Source organism: Simochromis diagramma, unplaced genomic scaffold (assembly GCF_900408965.1).
Source record: "Simochromis diagramma unplaced genomic scaffold, fSimDia1.1 OVJJ01000596.1, whole genome shotgun sequence".
Classification (NCBI taxonomy): domain Eukaryota; kingdom Metazoa; phylum Chordata; class Actinopteri; order Cichliformes; family Cichlidae; genus Simochromis; species Simochromis diagramma.
Genome location: NW_024387245.1, coordinates 4808018 through 4825243, shown reverse-complemented (window position 1 = coordinate 4825243; position 17226 = coordinate 4808018). Strand labels below are relative to the sequence as shown.

General features: G+C 39.2%; 1 protein-coding gene across 2 annotated transcripts in view; it reads left to right on the top strand.

Annotated features, from left to right (window-relative positions):
• The window catches only part of fibcd1b (fibrinogen C domain containing 1b), an 86775-nt gene that overhangs the window by 47932 nt on the left and 21617 nt on the right, over positions 1-17226 (top strand). For both annotated transcript variants that reach the window (XM_040000258.1, XM_040000257.1), the window contains 2 exons: positions 3796-3955; positions 15235-15371. In XM_040000258.1, coding sequence (XP_039856192.1) covers positions 3796-3955; positions 15235-15371 — 297 coding nt within the window. The remainder of the gene's footprint in view (positions 1-3795; positions 3956-15234; positions 15372-17226) is intronic.

Below are 17226 nucleotides of genomic sequence, written 5' to 3'. Positions count from 1 at the left end.
AAACTGGATTAATTTATATCTGGCGTTTATTGAGCTTTTCTGAATATTGGACAAGCAGTTTGACCTTTGGTCCTCAGACAGAGGAACACCGAGGTCTTCAGCCCATGTACTCTTAATTCGATCAGAGTCAACTGGGATTGTAAAGCACTTGACAAACTGAGATATCAGATGTTTAAAATCTGCTTTCTGAATTATATTAAAGTAAGTATGACTTAGTGGCTTCAGCGGAAAGTCTAAAAAGTTTCGTTGAACAAAAGGCATGCAAAAAAAAAAGGTAACAATAATGAAACTTTAGTGCAGGAACCGGATGCTCATCTTTGCACTGACATGGAGGCATGCATGTAAATGTGTCTTTTTGTTTGCAACTTTGTGTTGTGTTTGTGCGTGAATTAAACCCCCAGTGTCACCGTGATATTATTTCATTTTAGGTTGCTGTGCCTCAGAGGTGTGTTGCATGGTTATTGAGGGCAGGGAATGGCCACTGGGGTTTCTAGCTAATGCAGTTTTAGGACCCAAATATAGCTGCACAGACATACGTTTGATAGAAAAATTCTGAATCCCCTATACATGTCTTTGAACACTGCAGGTCTCGGTGTGTGTTTGTGGGTGTGCATGTGTGCATTTGGGTACAGGTAAGATGAAAGAGAGGGAATGAGATGAGGATTGTGTCCGTGTACAAATAACAGCAAGACTATTTCTCCTGTCTGCACAATATAGTGTGCAGTGTTCTCATATGGAGCTTAAGTCCTGGCTGTGCATACACTTTGGCCAACTAGGGCAATGTGTGAAAACAACCTTTCTGCAATGAAAAGCACATTAAGGGCTGCAGGTAAGGATGTGGCCGTGGCAGATCAGAGAGGTTACACTGATCTTTGCAAGTCCTAGCATACACATTCATCAGCATCCTTCCCACAGGGCTCTTTGTGTTTCACAGCATAGTTGATTGCTGGGAAGCATTACCACCACATATTCTGAGTCCAACCCGGAAAAGAGCCAACATGAACGTGGTAAAATAGATCGAGTCTTGCATTTAACATACGAATCCCAATTATAGAAATTGGACTGCTAGAAATATTCAACCATAACATCTAGATCATCCTTGAGAAGACTAAGGAGGAATTTCAAAGTCTGCATATGTAACTTTGATTTTACATTGGAAAAGTTCAGAGAATATAACATTTTAGTTTGGGTTTATGAAGCCACATAGGTGGGTAATTATAAATGCATCTTTCAAAGCTACACTGTTAAAAAAAAACATCCTAAAACAACGGTAATATTCCGGCAGCTGGGGCGCCAAAATACGACCGTAAAATAACAGAAAATAACTGTCCCATAAAAATACGGTTATTTTCAATAATGAAAATAGAGTTTGTTGCGCTTTTCCAAGTGCTTTTAGACATTAAATTAGGAACATTTTTACGCAATCAAACAAGGAAATTACCTATAAACAAGGTCACTGAATGTGGAAATATGAATCATAATACGTAAAAGTACAGAAATATACAGTTAACAGTTGGTTTAAATAATAATTGATTGCATGCCCTGGGACAGACTGACAGAGGCGAGGCTGCCATATCGCTCCATCGGCCCCCTTGGCTATCACTAGTAGGCGGTAGGTGAAGAGTCCTGACCACGGACACAACGACGGCGAGTGTCCGAGCCGGGGCGCGAACCGGCAATCTTCTGACCACAAGGCGAACTGCCAACTCTTGAGCCATGAACGGCCTAACTAGCAACGATAATAATACTTATGTGATGTAACACAAGCTTATAGGGATCATGTTGTATGCTTTTCCATAGCATTACATTTGAATTCAACAGTTCAATCTTTCAAATAACGGACAGATATTTGTGAAATCATGATACATTTGTGAATGTATTTTAACAATCTAAATATGCATATGTACAGACAGATACATTTAATAATCATGACAATTATGTTGTATTACCTTACAGTGATTTAACATTAATTTACATTCAAAATGTGAAGTCAAAGTCTATTTACGTAACTTTAATGATATTCTAGAAGAACAGAACATTACTGTAAAATGCCTTCATATTAGAGTTTTTTCCTACGGTCGCAGCGTTACCCGCGACTTTGTTGTTAGTTCACATTCATTGGCCGATGCTTAGCGTCATGTTATTTATATTAATTGCAATTCCTACCTCTACATTTCTTTTTCAAAATATATAATTAGCACAGCGTATCCGTGCAATGTTTTACATTGTGGCATGCAGAAAAATCTTAACAAAGAAGCTCACAGAGAGAGATTGAGCTTGTTATTTAACCCCAAGCTGGTAGGGGGAGCTCCTTATTAAAACACTTGCTGGTGCTACAATGTGCCTCAAGGTTCAACAACAGCACAACAGAAGTCACTCATGGTACAGAACTCTCTCTACAAAACAACAACTGTCAGTGACGCTGCACCACGGCGTAAACACAACATTCAAGATAACAGTTAAAAGTAACGTAACCATAAACAATAGAACAAGAACATCTAAACAGCAGCACATGTCCCAAGGCATGATGGGAGACATTTCTGGATGTATTTTTACGATCTAAATATGCATATGTACAACAAAATATATTTAACAAACAAGTAAATTGTGTTTTATTACATTTACAGTGATGTTATGTTATTTTACATTTGACGTGTCAGATCACAGTCTACTTATGTAAATGTAATGATATTCTAGAAAAACAGTACACAACTGTAAAATACACAGTAAAATCATTTGACATTACTATTTTTTGGAACAGTGTAGACTCTTCAGTCCACTTTGGTAGTGATGAAATTCATAAATCTTCCTTATGTAGCTGTATCTATAGTTGTACTGGCAAATATGAGGAGATTAAAGGGAATGGCATTATTTCATTTGAGGATAAATTATGTTACTGCACTTGGACTCTGCACCTGGTTAGCTCCTGCCTTCCAGATAATGTGTAGTACGTGTATTGTTTTCACATGGTATTTGAATCCAGTGCAGAAACCACTGACAGTGCACACTTTCCTGAAGAGGGGTTTGTTATGCTGCCAGAGTGTAAATGCATTTCTGTCAGGAAACAGTCTAAGTAGCATTGTTATTCCATATGCATTAATTCATATTTGGTGGTATGGCTCTGTTCTGGGACTCCCCAGCTGTTCTATTTGCATTTGTAGAAAGATTAAGTATGGGAGAGCACACACCTCCTCCCCTTCCATTTATGGACATGGAAAGCAGGAGGCAAAGATAGATTAAAGACACTGAGCATGAAGGTGGAGGTGGGATTGCAAAGGGGCTTGCCTGTATGCAGGTTGATGAGGCTTAAATAGCATTAATCATTTTATATTTACCATATCAGCTAATGTTGGCTGGCACTGACATCAGCTGATCTGCGGGGATTGCTGGCTGAGCTCAACTCTGCAGCTTGCCAGAACTAATGTTATGCTCAATTGATTGTTTATAACCGAATAAATTCCAGCCCTTAAGAGGGTCCAAAACAGATTTCTTTTATGAAAACTTCAAGAACCACATTTTACTTTAAGACTCACATTCAGTTTTACTATGCATATCTAAACAGTAATGTATATGACATGTTCAAAAAGGTAGAAGAAGCCTGACTCTCTAGGAGGTAGTAAAAAACCCTCGGAAAGCTTTGGGAAATGGTCTGAAGCAATGTGCAGTGTACACAGTTTAAAAATGTTCAAAGTAAATAGAGACGACTGGCTTGTGTGCATTTGCATTGTAATTACGAGTGTAACGCAACATATATTTAAGTGTTTTTCTCTGTCATTCCCTGTTTGTGTGTTGCAGCTGCTGTCAGACAGCCAGATCAACATGGTGAAGGTAGTGAACTCGGTTAGTGATGCTCTTAATGCCATGCAGAAGGAGAATGTGGGTCTGAAGGCACGTGTCAAGGCTGACTTACAAAGGGCACCAGTCAGAGGTGCCCGCTTCAAGGGCTGCTCCAACGGTAAGAGAAATGAAGCATGGTTGGACTTTATGTATCTGTCCTGTGGGCTTGGATTCTTATATGTAAGGTTTTCTTTTTCTTATATTCTGTTTTTACCTTTGTCTCTGTATATGTAATGTATACATCGACACATTTGACCTTTTCCAACTCTATTCTGCTCCCCATCACGATCAGTCCTTCTCTTCTTCCATCTCCACTATTCATCAAAATTTTATTCCACAGACGTGCGTCTACCATCGGTCTTCCCACATATTTATTCAATCCAGCATCTCCTCGTAATATCAATATGTTTCTCTGAGCTACATCTCATCCACCTCATCCACATTATCCACTGGCCTTGGTAGAGATGTGGATTTTTTTTTCTCGCTCTCAGCATGAGAGATGACTTGCATGGCCACCGGGCTGTGTTGCTGAAAGGCAGAGAAGGGCCTGAGGCATCATCCCATTGGAAGGCTTTCAACCAGGCATAGTACACCCAGTGGCATCCCCCTGTTGGATTTGCGCTGTCTTAGGTAGCCAAGGTCACAGATTGAAAGCTGCCCGTGTATAGCGGGTATGATACCAGAATAAAAGAGCAACAATTTGTGTCTTAGAGGTACAATTTGAGAAGGTGCAGGTGTTTACATAAATCTGTAGACATAAAGAAGTAGGCATCGTCTAGGAATTGCATAACAAAGGGATATTTTGAAGTTCAAGTTTTGCTTATGCTCTAGAATGCTTTATAAAAAGTTATGACTAATATTTAGTATATTTATTATATACTTTAATATTAATATATTGCAGGCTTGTGACATCATCAACCTAACTGTTGCAGCTGAGTAAGTTCTCCTTGATGCTGATGATGGGTTTCTAAATTAAATCCAAGTACCGTATTTTTTTATTTTTACAAATATAACATATATACTGTTATATTTTAGGTAAGTGGGTCAACGATGTTCAGAATTTTTATATTTAATGTATCGCATCTTACAAATGTATCTATAATACATTTAATATAAATACTAATACTTAACAGCTATAATCAATTTGATCTGGAATCCATTTAAGCGTCACTGTTAATTAAAAAGCAGGTCTTTAGGTTGAATAACACTATTAGAAACATTATATATTTTTTTAAAATTTAATCTGTGACAAAATTCATAGTCAAAACTCAGAAACTCACAGTCAACTCAAGGTTCAGTTCAGAGGACGCCGCGCTAAGGCTCTGTCCATGGTGCTGAAGGTTTTAACCAGTGTGCCAGTATATTGTTTCATGATGATGGCAAGACTTGTCATCCAACAATATGTAATACACTTCAGTTTGGCTTTAATTTACTGTCTCCTGGCTATATATTAATGGCAACAACATCCGAGACAAAAACATTAAATTCATTAAATTCCCCTATTCAGTCAGGAAATCATTAGTCAATTTATGAGCCACATTGTCATAGTCCGGGTGTTTGCTAGTGTGTCTCCCTCCGAGCTGGCATCTCCACCCCTGGGAGGGGCCTCTGTGTTCTGCTGATTGCTCGCACCTGTGGGTAATGAAGCCAGGGACTCATAAGGCCAACGCACTCAACCTCTCTTCGCCAGATTCTCAGCTAACCCTACCACGCACCAAGTTGCCAGACACAAATCTCTGCTGAAGAGCTCCATTCCGGACGCTGGACCTCCTGACAGTCCCACGGGCTGTTCACCCGACTCACCTGCCTGCCTCCCTGCCTCAACGCCAGGAATTTCAGACCACTCACCCGGACAACTCACCCCTTCATGCCACTACAGACCACCCAAGTACGCAGTACTAAGGAAGATTCAGAACGAATAGCTTGCCCGTATCTCTCCCGAACCATACCTGAACGTCTGTACTCTGTTTACAGTGACTCTGACCTTTGCCCCGGACCCAGTTTGACTCTCCCTCCAGCCCAATCCCTGGAACAGCTGTTTCCACTGACCAACGACCAGATTGCTTTCTTAGCCCAGGCTGCTTAAAACTCCTTTGGTTTAATTGTGGCATTTAGCACTTGTTAAACTCACATCCCAGTTTCCTGATTGTGAACACTTACTGAGAAAATAAAAGTTGTCACTGAAACTACTTCGGCGCCCAGCATTTGAGTCCTTTCCCTTTTGAGGTGGCCTCGGCCGTGACACGCATAGATTTCCCCCCACTCAGTTTGAAGGAAAAATACTTTCAAACTCTAAAGAGTCAAAGAGAGAGAGTCAAAATAAGACCCACAAGGTGCTATTTATTAGATAACTGAAGATTTCCATCATATTACATTGTACATGTATTTGAGTTACTGTGATTATGCCTGTTCAAATTAAGGAGTCATCATGTACAAGGTATATGTTTTTCCTAATTCCATTTCTGGTTTACATGCAGTACGGGGTTGTAGTGATGATTACATCAGCCCTGTTGTGCCTGCTGGAGTAGCTCGCAGGCTGCTGCCTCTCTCCAGTTTTCTTACGGTGGAGCCTAAAAACAGGTGTTGAGTTCAGTCAAATGTCTGTCACGCGTTATCGCTCATTATTAATATTTTTCCACATGAGTAATTTCACCACTTTGCAGAAAATTTACCAATGCAAGATTTTTTATTTTTTTTTTGCTAAAAGAAAAGTTTAAAGCCAATTTAAAATGTGCATACATTTTTATGTTGGAAAAAACATTTTGTGTTTTGGGACTCACATGCTTTTTGGAAGAAAAGAAGAATACAGTCTGCAGATATGCTTCATGCCTGAATGTACTATTCTTTGTCCCACTGATATAAGAGAATACAGGAGAATTATTTAATTTATTTATTACTTCTGTTTACTTCATCTATCATTTAGGATGAGCGTTCCAGAGAAATTCTGGTGTGTGTATTTCCAACAAATCCATTCTTACAATCTTTCCCATAACATAATATATGTTAGATCCTGTTAAAAAAAAAGCAGAAAAATGTCCAACTCTTGTCTTAAAATTGGAATAATAGCGTACCATAACGCATAACTGTCATTGCCTGTAAGGGTGTAGGCAATGACAGTTTGACATTAAAGCATCTTAAAGCACAAAACGTCTGTTATAGTCTACCTCTTTTTAATAGCGCCAAGGTACAGAGTATAAATGCAGAGTACAGATCATTAAAATACATGCTTAGAAATCCCATGGCACTGGTTTAGTTCACAGGTTGAGCAGGCAGCCATATGCTGGGAAGCTAAACTGTAGAATCTCGGGTTTAACTTTTTTCTTTTTAACTAAAGAAAAAAGGCAGATACCTTACACAGCCATTACTTCAGTGTCTCAATGACATTAAGACTTGGATGTCTGTTAACTTTTTAAAATTCAGTGATAAAAAGACAGAGGTGATGGTTTTTGGTAGCCCCACTGAGACCCCCAATGTGTATGTAGATTCCCTGGCCCAGTATGTTAAGCCAACTGTCACAAACCTGGGGGTCAAAGTGGACTGTGATCTGAAGTTTGATACTCAAATTAAGGCAGTGGTAAAATCTAGCTTCTTTCACCTCTGGCAGCTGGCAAAAATAAAGCCAATTCTTTCACGGCAGCACTTTGAGACAGTGATCCACGCCTTTGTTAGCACTCGGCTGGATTACTGTAATGCACTTTATATTGGGGTCAGCGCTTCATATATTAGTCATCTACAGAGGGTGCAAAATGCCGCAGCTCGTCTTTTAACTGGCACTCGAAAGTTTGAGCACATTTCCCCTGTTTTAGCTTCACTTCACTGGCTGCCCATTTCTTTTAGGATTCATTTTAAAATTCTTTTATTTACTTTTAAAGCCCTCCATGGCCTAGCCCCATCGTATCTCTCTGAGCTGCTACAGCCTTATACACCCACCCGCTCTCTCAGGTCAGCTGATCAGCTGCTCCTGAATGTACCCAGGACTGGGCGTAAACTTAGAGGAGATCGTGCTTTTGCTGTAGCATCTCCAAAACTGTGGAACGAGCTTCCTTTACAGATTAGACAGGCCAGTTCTTTATCTGTTTTTAAGTCACTCTTGAAAACCCACCTCTTTACCCTGGCCTTTGACACCACGTGAGATGTTGGTTTTTATTTTTATTTCAGTTGTTTTTAGGTGATTCGATGCTGTTTTATTTTGTTTTTGTTTTAATATAGGGCTGTTTTAATTTTTATTTTTATGTGTTTTATTTATTTATTTTGCTGTTTTCTGTTATTCTATTGTTTTAACTTATTTTCTATACAGCACTTTGTTCCTGTGCTGGGTATTTTAAAGTGCTTTATAAATAAAATTGGATTGGATTGGATTGGATTAATGCTGACATGAAGCCTTGTGTTGTGTTTCTTTCCCCACCCACTCACCCACCATCTCTCTCTACCTGCTTTCCTGTCTGTAACTGCACTGTCTAATAATGGCAAAATCAAAAATAATTAAAAATAAAACCGCCTGCCCTATATTAAGAATTTTACAGGAGTGGAAAGACCTAAAAAAACGTCTGTCTGTTATTTGCTTTTTAATTTATTGCGATGTGAAATTTTTGTGTATTTTTCAAGTTAAAAACACACACTCACACATAGTGCTTCACAGAAACCTGTTTTAATGGTGGTTAACTTGTAGCTATCCAAACGTCAAGAATAGAACTAAAAGGCATTCATGCTAACTGATCGACCAGCTTCAGGGTTCAGCACCCTGGACAGAGCTTCACATACTGAACCGACAAGATTCTTTGAAAGGATGTTTAAGCTTGAGGCTCCATTTTTACGTGCTTTTTATGTCACTTTAAACAGGCATTAGTCTTTTTTTCCCTTTTAAATCTGTGCCTGTTTGGTGACAAGGAAGAAAATGAAAGAAAAGAAAAACCTCTTTGTATGTGACCTCTTTCAGATGGTGGCACATCTTGGTATTTGATGCAGGATAGGGTATTTTATTCACACCGAGGAAGTTTTTCAGCCTACGCTGTCATCTAAATATGTAATGTGGTGAACCGTAGTCTCAAATTAATGTACATACTGATACTGCAGTTGATGAGCGCGGCATCTTTCACCAACTTAATACCAGTAGTCATCGCACTGCAGCAGAAATGATCTACAGTTGCTAATTTCAGACTTGCTGTGCATAATTTGAAAGCATGACATATTAGGAACTTTATTAATTAAGACTGGTGTTTAGCATTTTTCTAAATGTCACTCTACAGAGGCAGACTCCATGCTCTGCAGACTAATCATCTAGAGCAGTGTGCAAGACGACTTCTGATATTTTTACAAACAGGACAAATTTTCAAAAGAAAAAAAAGTGCAGGATTTTAATAGTGGGAAGTTGAAATTTAGTGAAACTTTAGTTCCTAGTTCTTTTCTGTTAACAAACAATAAAACCGCATCTTTAAATGTTACTAACTTATTAAATTTTGGTTGGTAGAAAATGGTCCAGGTGGTTATTGTAGAGTGGTAACTGATGTGTGCAAGTCTTTGTAGAGACAAAACATTGTGTAGTGTATTTACCAAGATTATTTGCTTCACTCCTGCTTCTGCTTCACTCAGTGTTTAGTTTTGTTTTCACTTGCTGTTTACTTTCACCTCCACTTACTGTTTGGTTTAGCATCATAATCTCCAGAGGGGTGTGCTGTGAAGAAAGTTCGACATTACCAAGGATATGTTTTCTTTATCCTGGCTTCACTAACCCTAATATATTTTATCAGGCTAAGCAGTTACACACAGGCAGTTATCAAGCCCTTGTTTGTCAGTCCAAAAATGGAGCTCATTCAAATGAAAGAGGTAGTCTTGGCAGCATATAACCAGTCCCAAACTACAATACTACAATATGACAATAAAACAAAGCAGTGTGAACGTTCATGTGCATTTAGCACTTTAGTCCGTAAGACTGGAAAAAGCACTGCTATATTAGTCTTACGTATTAGTAGCAAGGAAAGCCAGCCAAATTGCAGGCTGTGTAAGTTAATAGACTTATCAGTACTGCAGCTCCATTATTAAGACACAGGGGAATCTGACAGATTACAATTACGTATTCCATTAAATTAATGTTTAGATGTATGTAAGACAGTTGTAACATTATTCTTTCAGCTACAGCCCCAGTGGTGTTTAAAGGTCTGAGAGCAAGTGAAAAAAAATTAATAAAATAAAACATAATTTAAACATAAGCTTAGACCGCCTTTCAGTTTGGCATAAGTTGAAATAGGTATTGAAATGGGATCATATGATAAGGCTCAAAGAACAACAAAAATGTTTGAAAATTACTAACAGCAACCAGAGAAAAAGCAGGGTAAAGTTGTTGGTCAGAATCTGTATTTCTTACTGATTTCCCAAGACTGAGCTCTTATATGCAGTTTAGGTCTGCAACATAAATGTTGCCTGATACAAATCCTGCTTCATAGCACAGGTCTCTGCTGAAGTTTCACAAGATCACAGTTAATGTTTACATTTGGAAAAATTGAGAATACACAGAAATTATGACGTTAAAACCATTTAACTTTGGCATTTATTACAATTTTATTGTTAGGAATAAAATAATTATTCATTAAAGTTGCATTAACTGTAAATTTACCATCTAATAATAATGGTTATCATAAAAGTAATGCTAGCCACGCTACGTGCGTATTGCTAAGTCATACACAAAAGAAGGAGCCAGAAATTCAGGTCTGAAATGTTTGGAATTAGTTTTTTTATATAGCAGCTGCAGAGCAAATTAGATTATTTATTGTCAATTAATTATTAATTTTTAAACTGGTGTCATTAAAAATTTGTTGTTGTTTTTTTTCCAAATTTGGGATAAATGCAGTATAGCTTTTCTGATCTTATCCCATAACTTCATTAAAATTATTTTACAAGAGGTACCAGCACAACAAAAAAAACTAATTTCCAACTGAATCCATCCTTTTATACAAGCTCACTGCAACATGTTAAAAAGCAAAGAGAAATGCAGAGGATACAGGATCTTTTTGAGCAAGGAGGTAATTTAAAAAAAAAAAAAGACATGATTGCTCTTCGCTTTTTAACATGTTGCAGATATGTTCATGGTAGGCTCCTGTTTCCCTCTTGTTATTTGATCTATTTCTTGAAGAGGAAGAGGGACGCACATGTGACCGGTCATTACTGAAGCTCACCCTGACTCCATCTGCTTATTCCACATTCCTCCTAGTAATAATGTATTCAGCCTCTCTTCCAAGCTGCATCCAGCTCCACCTGCTTTGCTCCCGCACCTGTGCTCCCAGAAATTTCAAAAGTAGAGTTTGGCACAATGCTGTGAACCAGTAGGCTTCAAAATAGCTAAATGGTATGTTTACATGTGCTTATAGACTATAAATATGCTCTACATTAAGCTTGTGAAATCCTGAAATGCAGTTTGATGCTGGGTTTTACTGCTTTTAACCCCTAGAGTTACTGTCAAGATAAAGTACATCAAAGCTGCCGGTGGTATGTGTGTGCACATATTTTATGTTAGATTTAATAGATTTACATGCAGTCTTTAGGCAAAAAGTGATCTTTGACTGGCTGTGTTCCCATATGTAAGTTCTCATGTTGAAAAGCAACAGAAAAGCTTGTAGTATATGTAGTACATGTACTAGACAGACCTGTTGAACCACATTTTAACGCAAATATTCATATAACCAATCACATAACAGCAACTCAGTGCATTTAGACATGTAGATATGGTGAAGACAAACTGCTGAAATTCAAACTGAGTACATCTTTTTGTACATTTTTTCCATATGGGTGTGAATGTTTTAATAATTCATGTCAGTACTGTTTGCTCTATATTCCCAAAAGAACATATTAGATTTTCAAAGATATATGAATGCAAAACTGACAGCACTGAAGTCCGTCCCTGCATGCAGCAGGGTTTCTGATCAAACCGCTCTATTAGTCCTGCTCTGCAGCTCTCAGCGAGCTCGACTTGCTGTATTGTTACACGTCTCTACTGCATTAGACGCCAATGTTGTTTCAAATCCATGGCTGGGAATATTCCCCAACAACTGAACCAACTGGAAGCTTACATTTATGGAAAAACTATAGTGGTTACTTTGCCGCTAAAATAGATTCAGAAACCAGAAAGCCGATATATTGTACATGTTATAGGCAATGGTACATTTTTACATTATAGGTAATGTTTCTAAAAGATCTGTAGAGATCTGGGCGACATTATGTTTTAAAGTTGATGAAGTTGATTTTTTTTTAAATCCTTATAGTAATAATCAACAACCACATGATCACCTAAGCAACTCAGAACCCTGCAAATGAAGCAAATTTGTGCCTACAAAGTACAGAAATGCTATAAAAGACATAGAAACAATTAAACCGTCTAAGTTCTACTTTCCAAAAAGTTTTTAAGAAATGATTGAAACAAAACAAAGAAATAGTGGGCAGAAAATGCAAAGCAAAGACTCCTTAATGACTGCAGAAAACCTGCAGGAAGGTTTAGCTGACACAGAAGAAGTGCTACACCATTTCATTGTGCAATTTCAGTGCATTGACAAGGTTTACATGGATGAGTCACTAGATAAAAGAAAAAAACCTACGGTCTCATCGCAGATGTCTGAAGTATGAAAATCGTCATCTCAATAAGCCGTACATGCTGTTGATAAAAAGGTTCTTTGCCCACAATCACCAAATATATTTAGAGAAATGTTCTTCTTTGGTGTTTTGTAGCAGACCTTCAGGACTAATTGAAAAATGTATTCTGATAAAGCTAAGTATAACAGTGCAAATTTTAAATTAAGAAACAGAGAGTGAAAGGAGGCTGGCTAATTCAAAACAGGTAGATGATCCAAAACTCACCTCAATATGCATATATCGATCACCTGGATCACCTGTTGAGAAAGAAAAAAGAGAACAAGCAGAAGAGAACAAGAGTAATAGAATAAACAACATCACAATGATATATGGGAATATGACAGTAAATACTAAATATTAAACATTATTGTGCAGCACATAAGATCGACAGCGCACAGTGTGCTTTAAGGTAGGAGCCAAAAAGGGTGACGTTTGTGTGTGTGAGCACCCGTGTGTACACCTGTGAGCATGAACGCGCTTGTTTTTAAAAGGTTCCTTCATGTAATGATCTGCTAGAGGGTGTGGGGAGGCCACAGCCCCGTCCACCAGGGCATGAAGCAGGTATGGAGGAGATCAAAACTCCAGACATCCAGAGGCCCCCAGAACACAAGAGACCAAGGAAGACCAACAGAGGGGCAGCCGCGCCACTGTCCCAGAAGGAGCTGAGGAGAGTCCCAGATGAGGGCTCACTCAGCAGCCGCGGAGCAGAAGCCAGGTGGGGGTTGCAGTGACGCGCCCGTGAGCTCCGCCGGCAGCCAGCTGTGCTTGAGTGACCGAGCCCCAGGCCGAGCCACCTCCCCCGCACCCCCATACTCCGCAACCCGCCAGGGAAAGGGGGCCCAGGCTCATCCGGACCGGGGCCCAGTACAGCAGCGCCGCCTGGCCTCACAGAGCCCGGGACAGCCCACCCGACCCCACCACAGAGAAAACTGCACCCACCCCGTCATCCACTCATGTTCCAGACTACATGAGACAATAGACGCCCAGGCTGAGATCTTCCTCCACCTCTCCTGTATCTCCCCCTCCTGCAGAGTGAGGTCCTGAAGAGAGGAGAGCTCCTGCAAGATGTAACAACCTCCCCCACCAGTCGAAGAGCCCCCCAGGTGGCTCGATGCACCGGCGTCACCCTGCGCAAACTGAAATCTTATAAAAACTACAGAAACTGCTGAGTCCCAAACTCTTCTGGCATTAACATCAGCACAAAACCTGTGCCGGGAGCTTTGTGATGCCTATGGCCGATCTGTAGATGTAATGTGTAGACGTCCCAGTACTTCTCCCCATGTAAGGTGATTCTGGGTAGATCTGATAAAACTTGTGTGTGAGTATGTGTAAGTGATCTGCAAGTAATGTTCTTATTTATTCCAAAATATGCTTGCATTTTGGAATATCTAATGGGGCATTCCCATGACTCATTAGACTGATAACTTTCTTTGCATGCCACAATTACTGTTTAATTGTCTGCGTTTACTAAATTTAAAAAAAATGTAATTGCATTCAATGAAAGGGCCACATATATATCTAATGCAGTGGGGTTGTATTTAAAAAAATAATTAACAGAACATGTAATTTGATGATAGATGCCCAGACATATGCATACAACTATAAGACATCTAAAATTGTGAATGTAAAGCCTGTGTCACTAAGTCTTGGGAGAAAGATTTGAAAACGAGTGATTCCCATTCATGTATTGCTTCCATTGTATGCTTTTGTATTTAATATCTTGCAGCCATAAAGCAGGTCAAGTAAAAGCAGACCTAGAGTGTAAGTGCAATCAATGAAGGTGTTACTTGGAAGGAAATTTTCTCGGCTCTAAGGGATGATTAAGCTGAAAAAGAAATGACTGTGTTAGAGAATTCCTAAATAGCGACTCTTCTATCGAACCTAGACACCCCCAGTTTCCAGTAATGAAAAGAAGTAGGAAATGTTACCATTTATGTGTGACGGTGATGAAAGTTCGGATCTGATTAGCCGAGGCTTACACGGAGAAACTGAAAAGCTTCGGGGAGAGCAAACATTTCCTATCATGTAGGGTTCTGTAAAAAAAAATCTTGTATGGCCTTTTTAAGAAGTCTCCTGGCTGTTTTAAATTCAGGGGTTTGACCCGGTGAAGGCATAATCTATAACACTGTCCTCATCACAGAGTTTCTCTACTGCTTCCTGGTGAATAGATTTTGTATCCCTTGTGTAAGAAGGGTTTCTCAGTCACAGACAAGGGTGCTACTATTCTGCTCTGCTGTGGCTTACAAGCTCTCTCTGTCACTGTCACGTCTCCTCTTCACTAACTCATCTCGAATTCTGCCTGTTATATACTTCTCTCCAATCGTTCTGCCTCCTTGTCTGTTTTATATCCCTCAAATGTATATACCTCCTCACTAAGATATCCTTCTTTTTCTCTAACTTCCTTTTGATTATTCCTTTCCCAGCTACTTGTATTATCTCGCATCACGGTGCTGTATATCTGCGCTCCACCCTCGTGTCTTCCCAGCTTCATTTAACCTACCTGCTTTTCATATTTTTCCTCCCATAATTTCGTCTTTGACAGACTTACAGTGTGTTTTGTTCCACTTTTGTCATCCATCACCTGCTCGTCGATCTCATCATCAATCTTTTTTTCACAACACTCAAACTGTTCCTTTACAATTCCTGTGTTCGTGTGTTAGTGGCAGTGCCTGGATTTAAATGGAAGGCAAAGCAAGACTCGTGTACAAGTGCATGCTTTGCCTTTGAAATCCATATTAGAGCCAATTTATTTAATGACTCGCTGTTTTTGCATGTCCCCAGGCTCACGTCCCCGTGACTGTGGTGATCTGTACGCCAGTGGACAGAGAGAAGATGGCATCTATTCTGTGTTTCCTATTCACCACCCTTCAGGCTTCCAGGTCTACTGTGACATGACGACAGACGGTGGAGGCTGGACGGTGAGTCAGAGAAAAACACACTTTTGTATCACAGTGAGCACACACACACACACACACACACAGCTTTTAACCCCTGTGTGTCTCTCCCCGAGGGAGCAACATTCACTCTTTTGGTGCGCTAGGGTAGTAATCAAGATGTATTCAGGGAATGCAAGGTACTAGAAGGTCATTTTATTAGGTCTGCTTTTTAAAATCTGCATGTATGAACCGATTACCTACCCCCCACCCCACCCCCCCACCCCACACACACACACACACACATTCACACACACACACACACACACAAAAGAATGATTTACGCAAACAGAAATGTTTCTTTTCTGGTACATTGCTTCCATTTTAGTCAGAGTTACCAAGGACACAAGTTCATATACAGATTGTCAGAGAACCTGCTGCGATTACGGTTGTACGGCAATAGGAATCCCATCTATCACTCTACGTTATCAAAGTTCTATCAAAGAAGAGCAAAGAAAAGAAATCTTAAATACATTTTTCAAGTGGGCCTCTTTGAAAGCATTTTTTTTTAGTTTTTTTTCTCCACACTCAATTTTTATGGATAGAAGCATTTTTTAGGTTGCCCAGCAGCCTGTATGTACTGTTGTTGTAGATGTGGTGTCTTGGATGTCTTGAGGGAAGTTTTGCAATATTTTTTTGGACAAGGATGGACTTATTAAATGTTGCTGGTTAAATATAAAGTTAACAGTTACTGGACAAAGCAATGTGCGCAATATGTCGTGAACACCTTGAGATTTTTTCAAATTTGGGAAAGTCTTTACTTTTAAAAAAACTGATTATAATTTGGTGGTTGAAGCATATATGAATGAAATATGAAATATAAATAAAATATATTTTGTGCCATACAGTACCATGCAAACGTCTTGAGTCACCCCATCCATCCATCCATGTATTTTCCTCTGCTTATCCAATTCAGGGTCGCAGAGGGCTGATGCCTATCCCAGCTGCCCCACTTAATTCTTTATGATTTCCTAAGGAGTCAAAATTCCTTCCAATTTTGTTAAAGTGGTCTTGTGCAATAGTTCTCCACACTTTCTGAAGGCCTTTCAAAGTCTTTCTTTGGACATTACCTGCTTTTTAAATTACTCCAGTAATTGTACTTGATCTTTTTGTTGTTGGTGTTAGCTACTTAACACTGATCTAAGAAGCATTTAAGCATAAAAACATCACCTAACTCAAGGGATGAACCACTCTTGTGCATACACATAACATACAACAGCAAAGAAACTATTTAAATTATATTGTATCTTTAGGTACTTTTTACTACTGCAAAAACACATACTCTCTTCCCAGTTTATTAGCTGAATCTCCTAAATATGACAAAGGTAACGTAGTTTGACAGGTATAAGATAACATTTTTGCACAAACAAGCTGATTCCCAAAGACCTATTAGCTGAGAAATGTCTTCGCATGATTTACAATGTGTCCTTAAAAAATCTGAAAAGAGTTGGAGACAAAATATGATGTGGCAGTTCTAAAAGAAACTAAGTACAGCAGATGAACAGGATCTCACGATCATGTCCATAAGAAACAGGAGAAAATCCAGCAAAGACTTGAGACATGACTTGATAGAAGCATCGGGCTCTTTGGCTGATCCATCTACTTTTCACTGAAGCCTCATTAGAAATGGTGTCAGTGGAAGGGTGGCTGTCAAGAAGCCATTTTTAAGTAAGTAAAACGGGGGGGAAAGGCTGACATATGCCAAATTACACAAGAACTGGACTCAAGATCGTTGGTACCATGTTTTATGGAGTGATGGGCAATGGGTGGAATTATGAACACAGAAAAGTCTGATTGGCAATGGCTTCATTTTTCAGCATGACAAGGAAGTCAGAAGAAC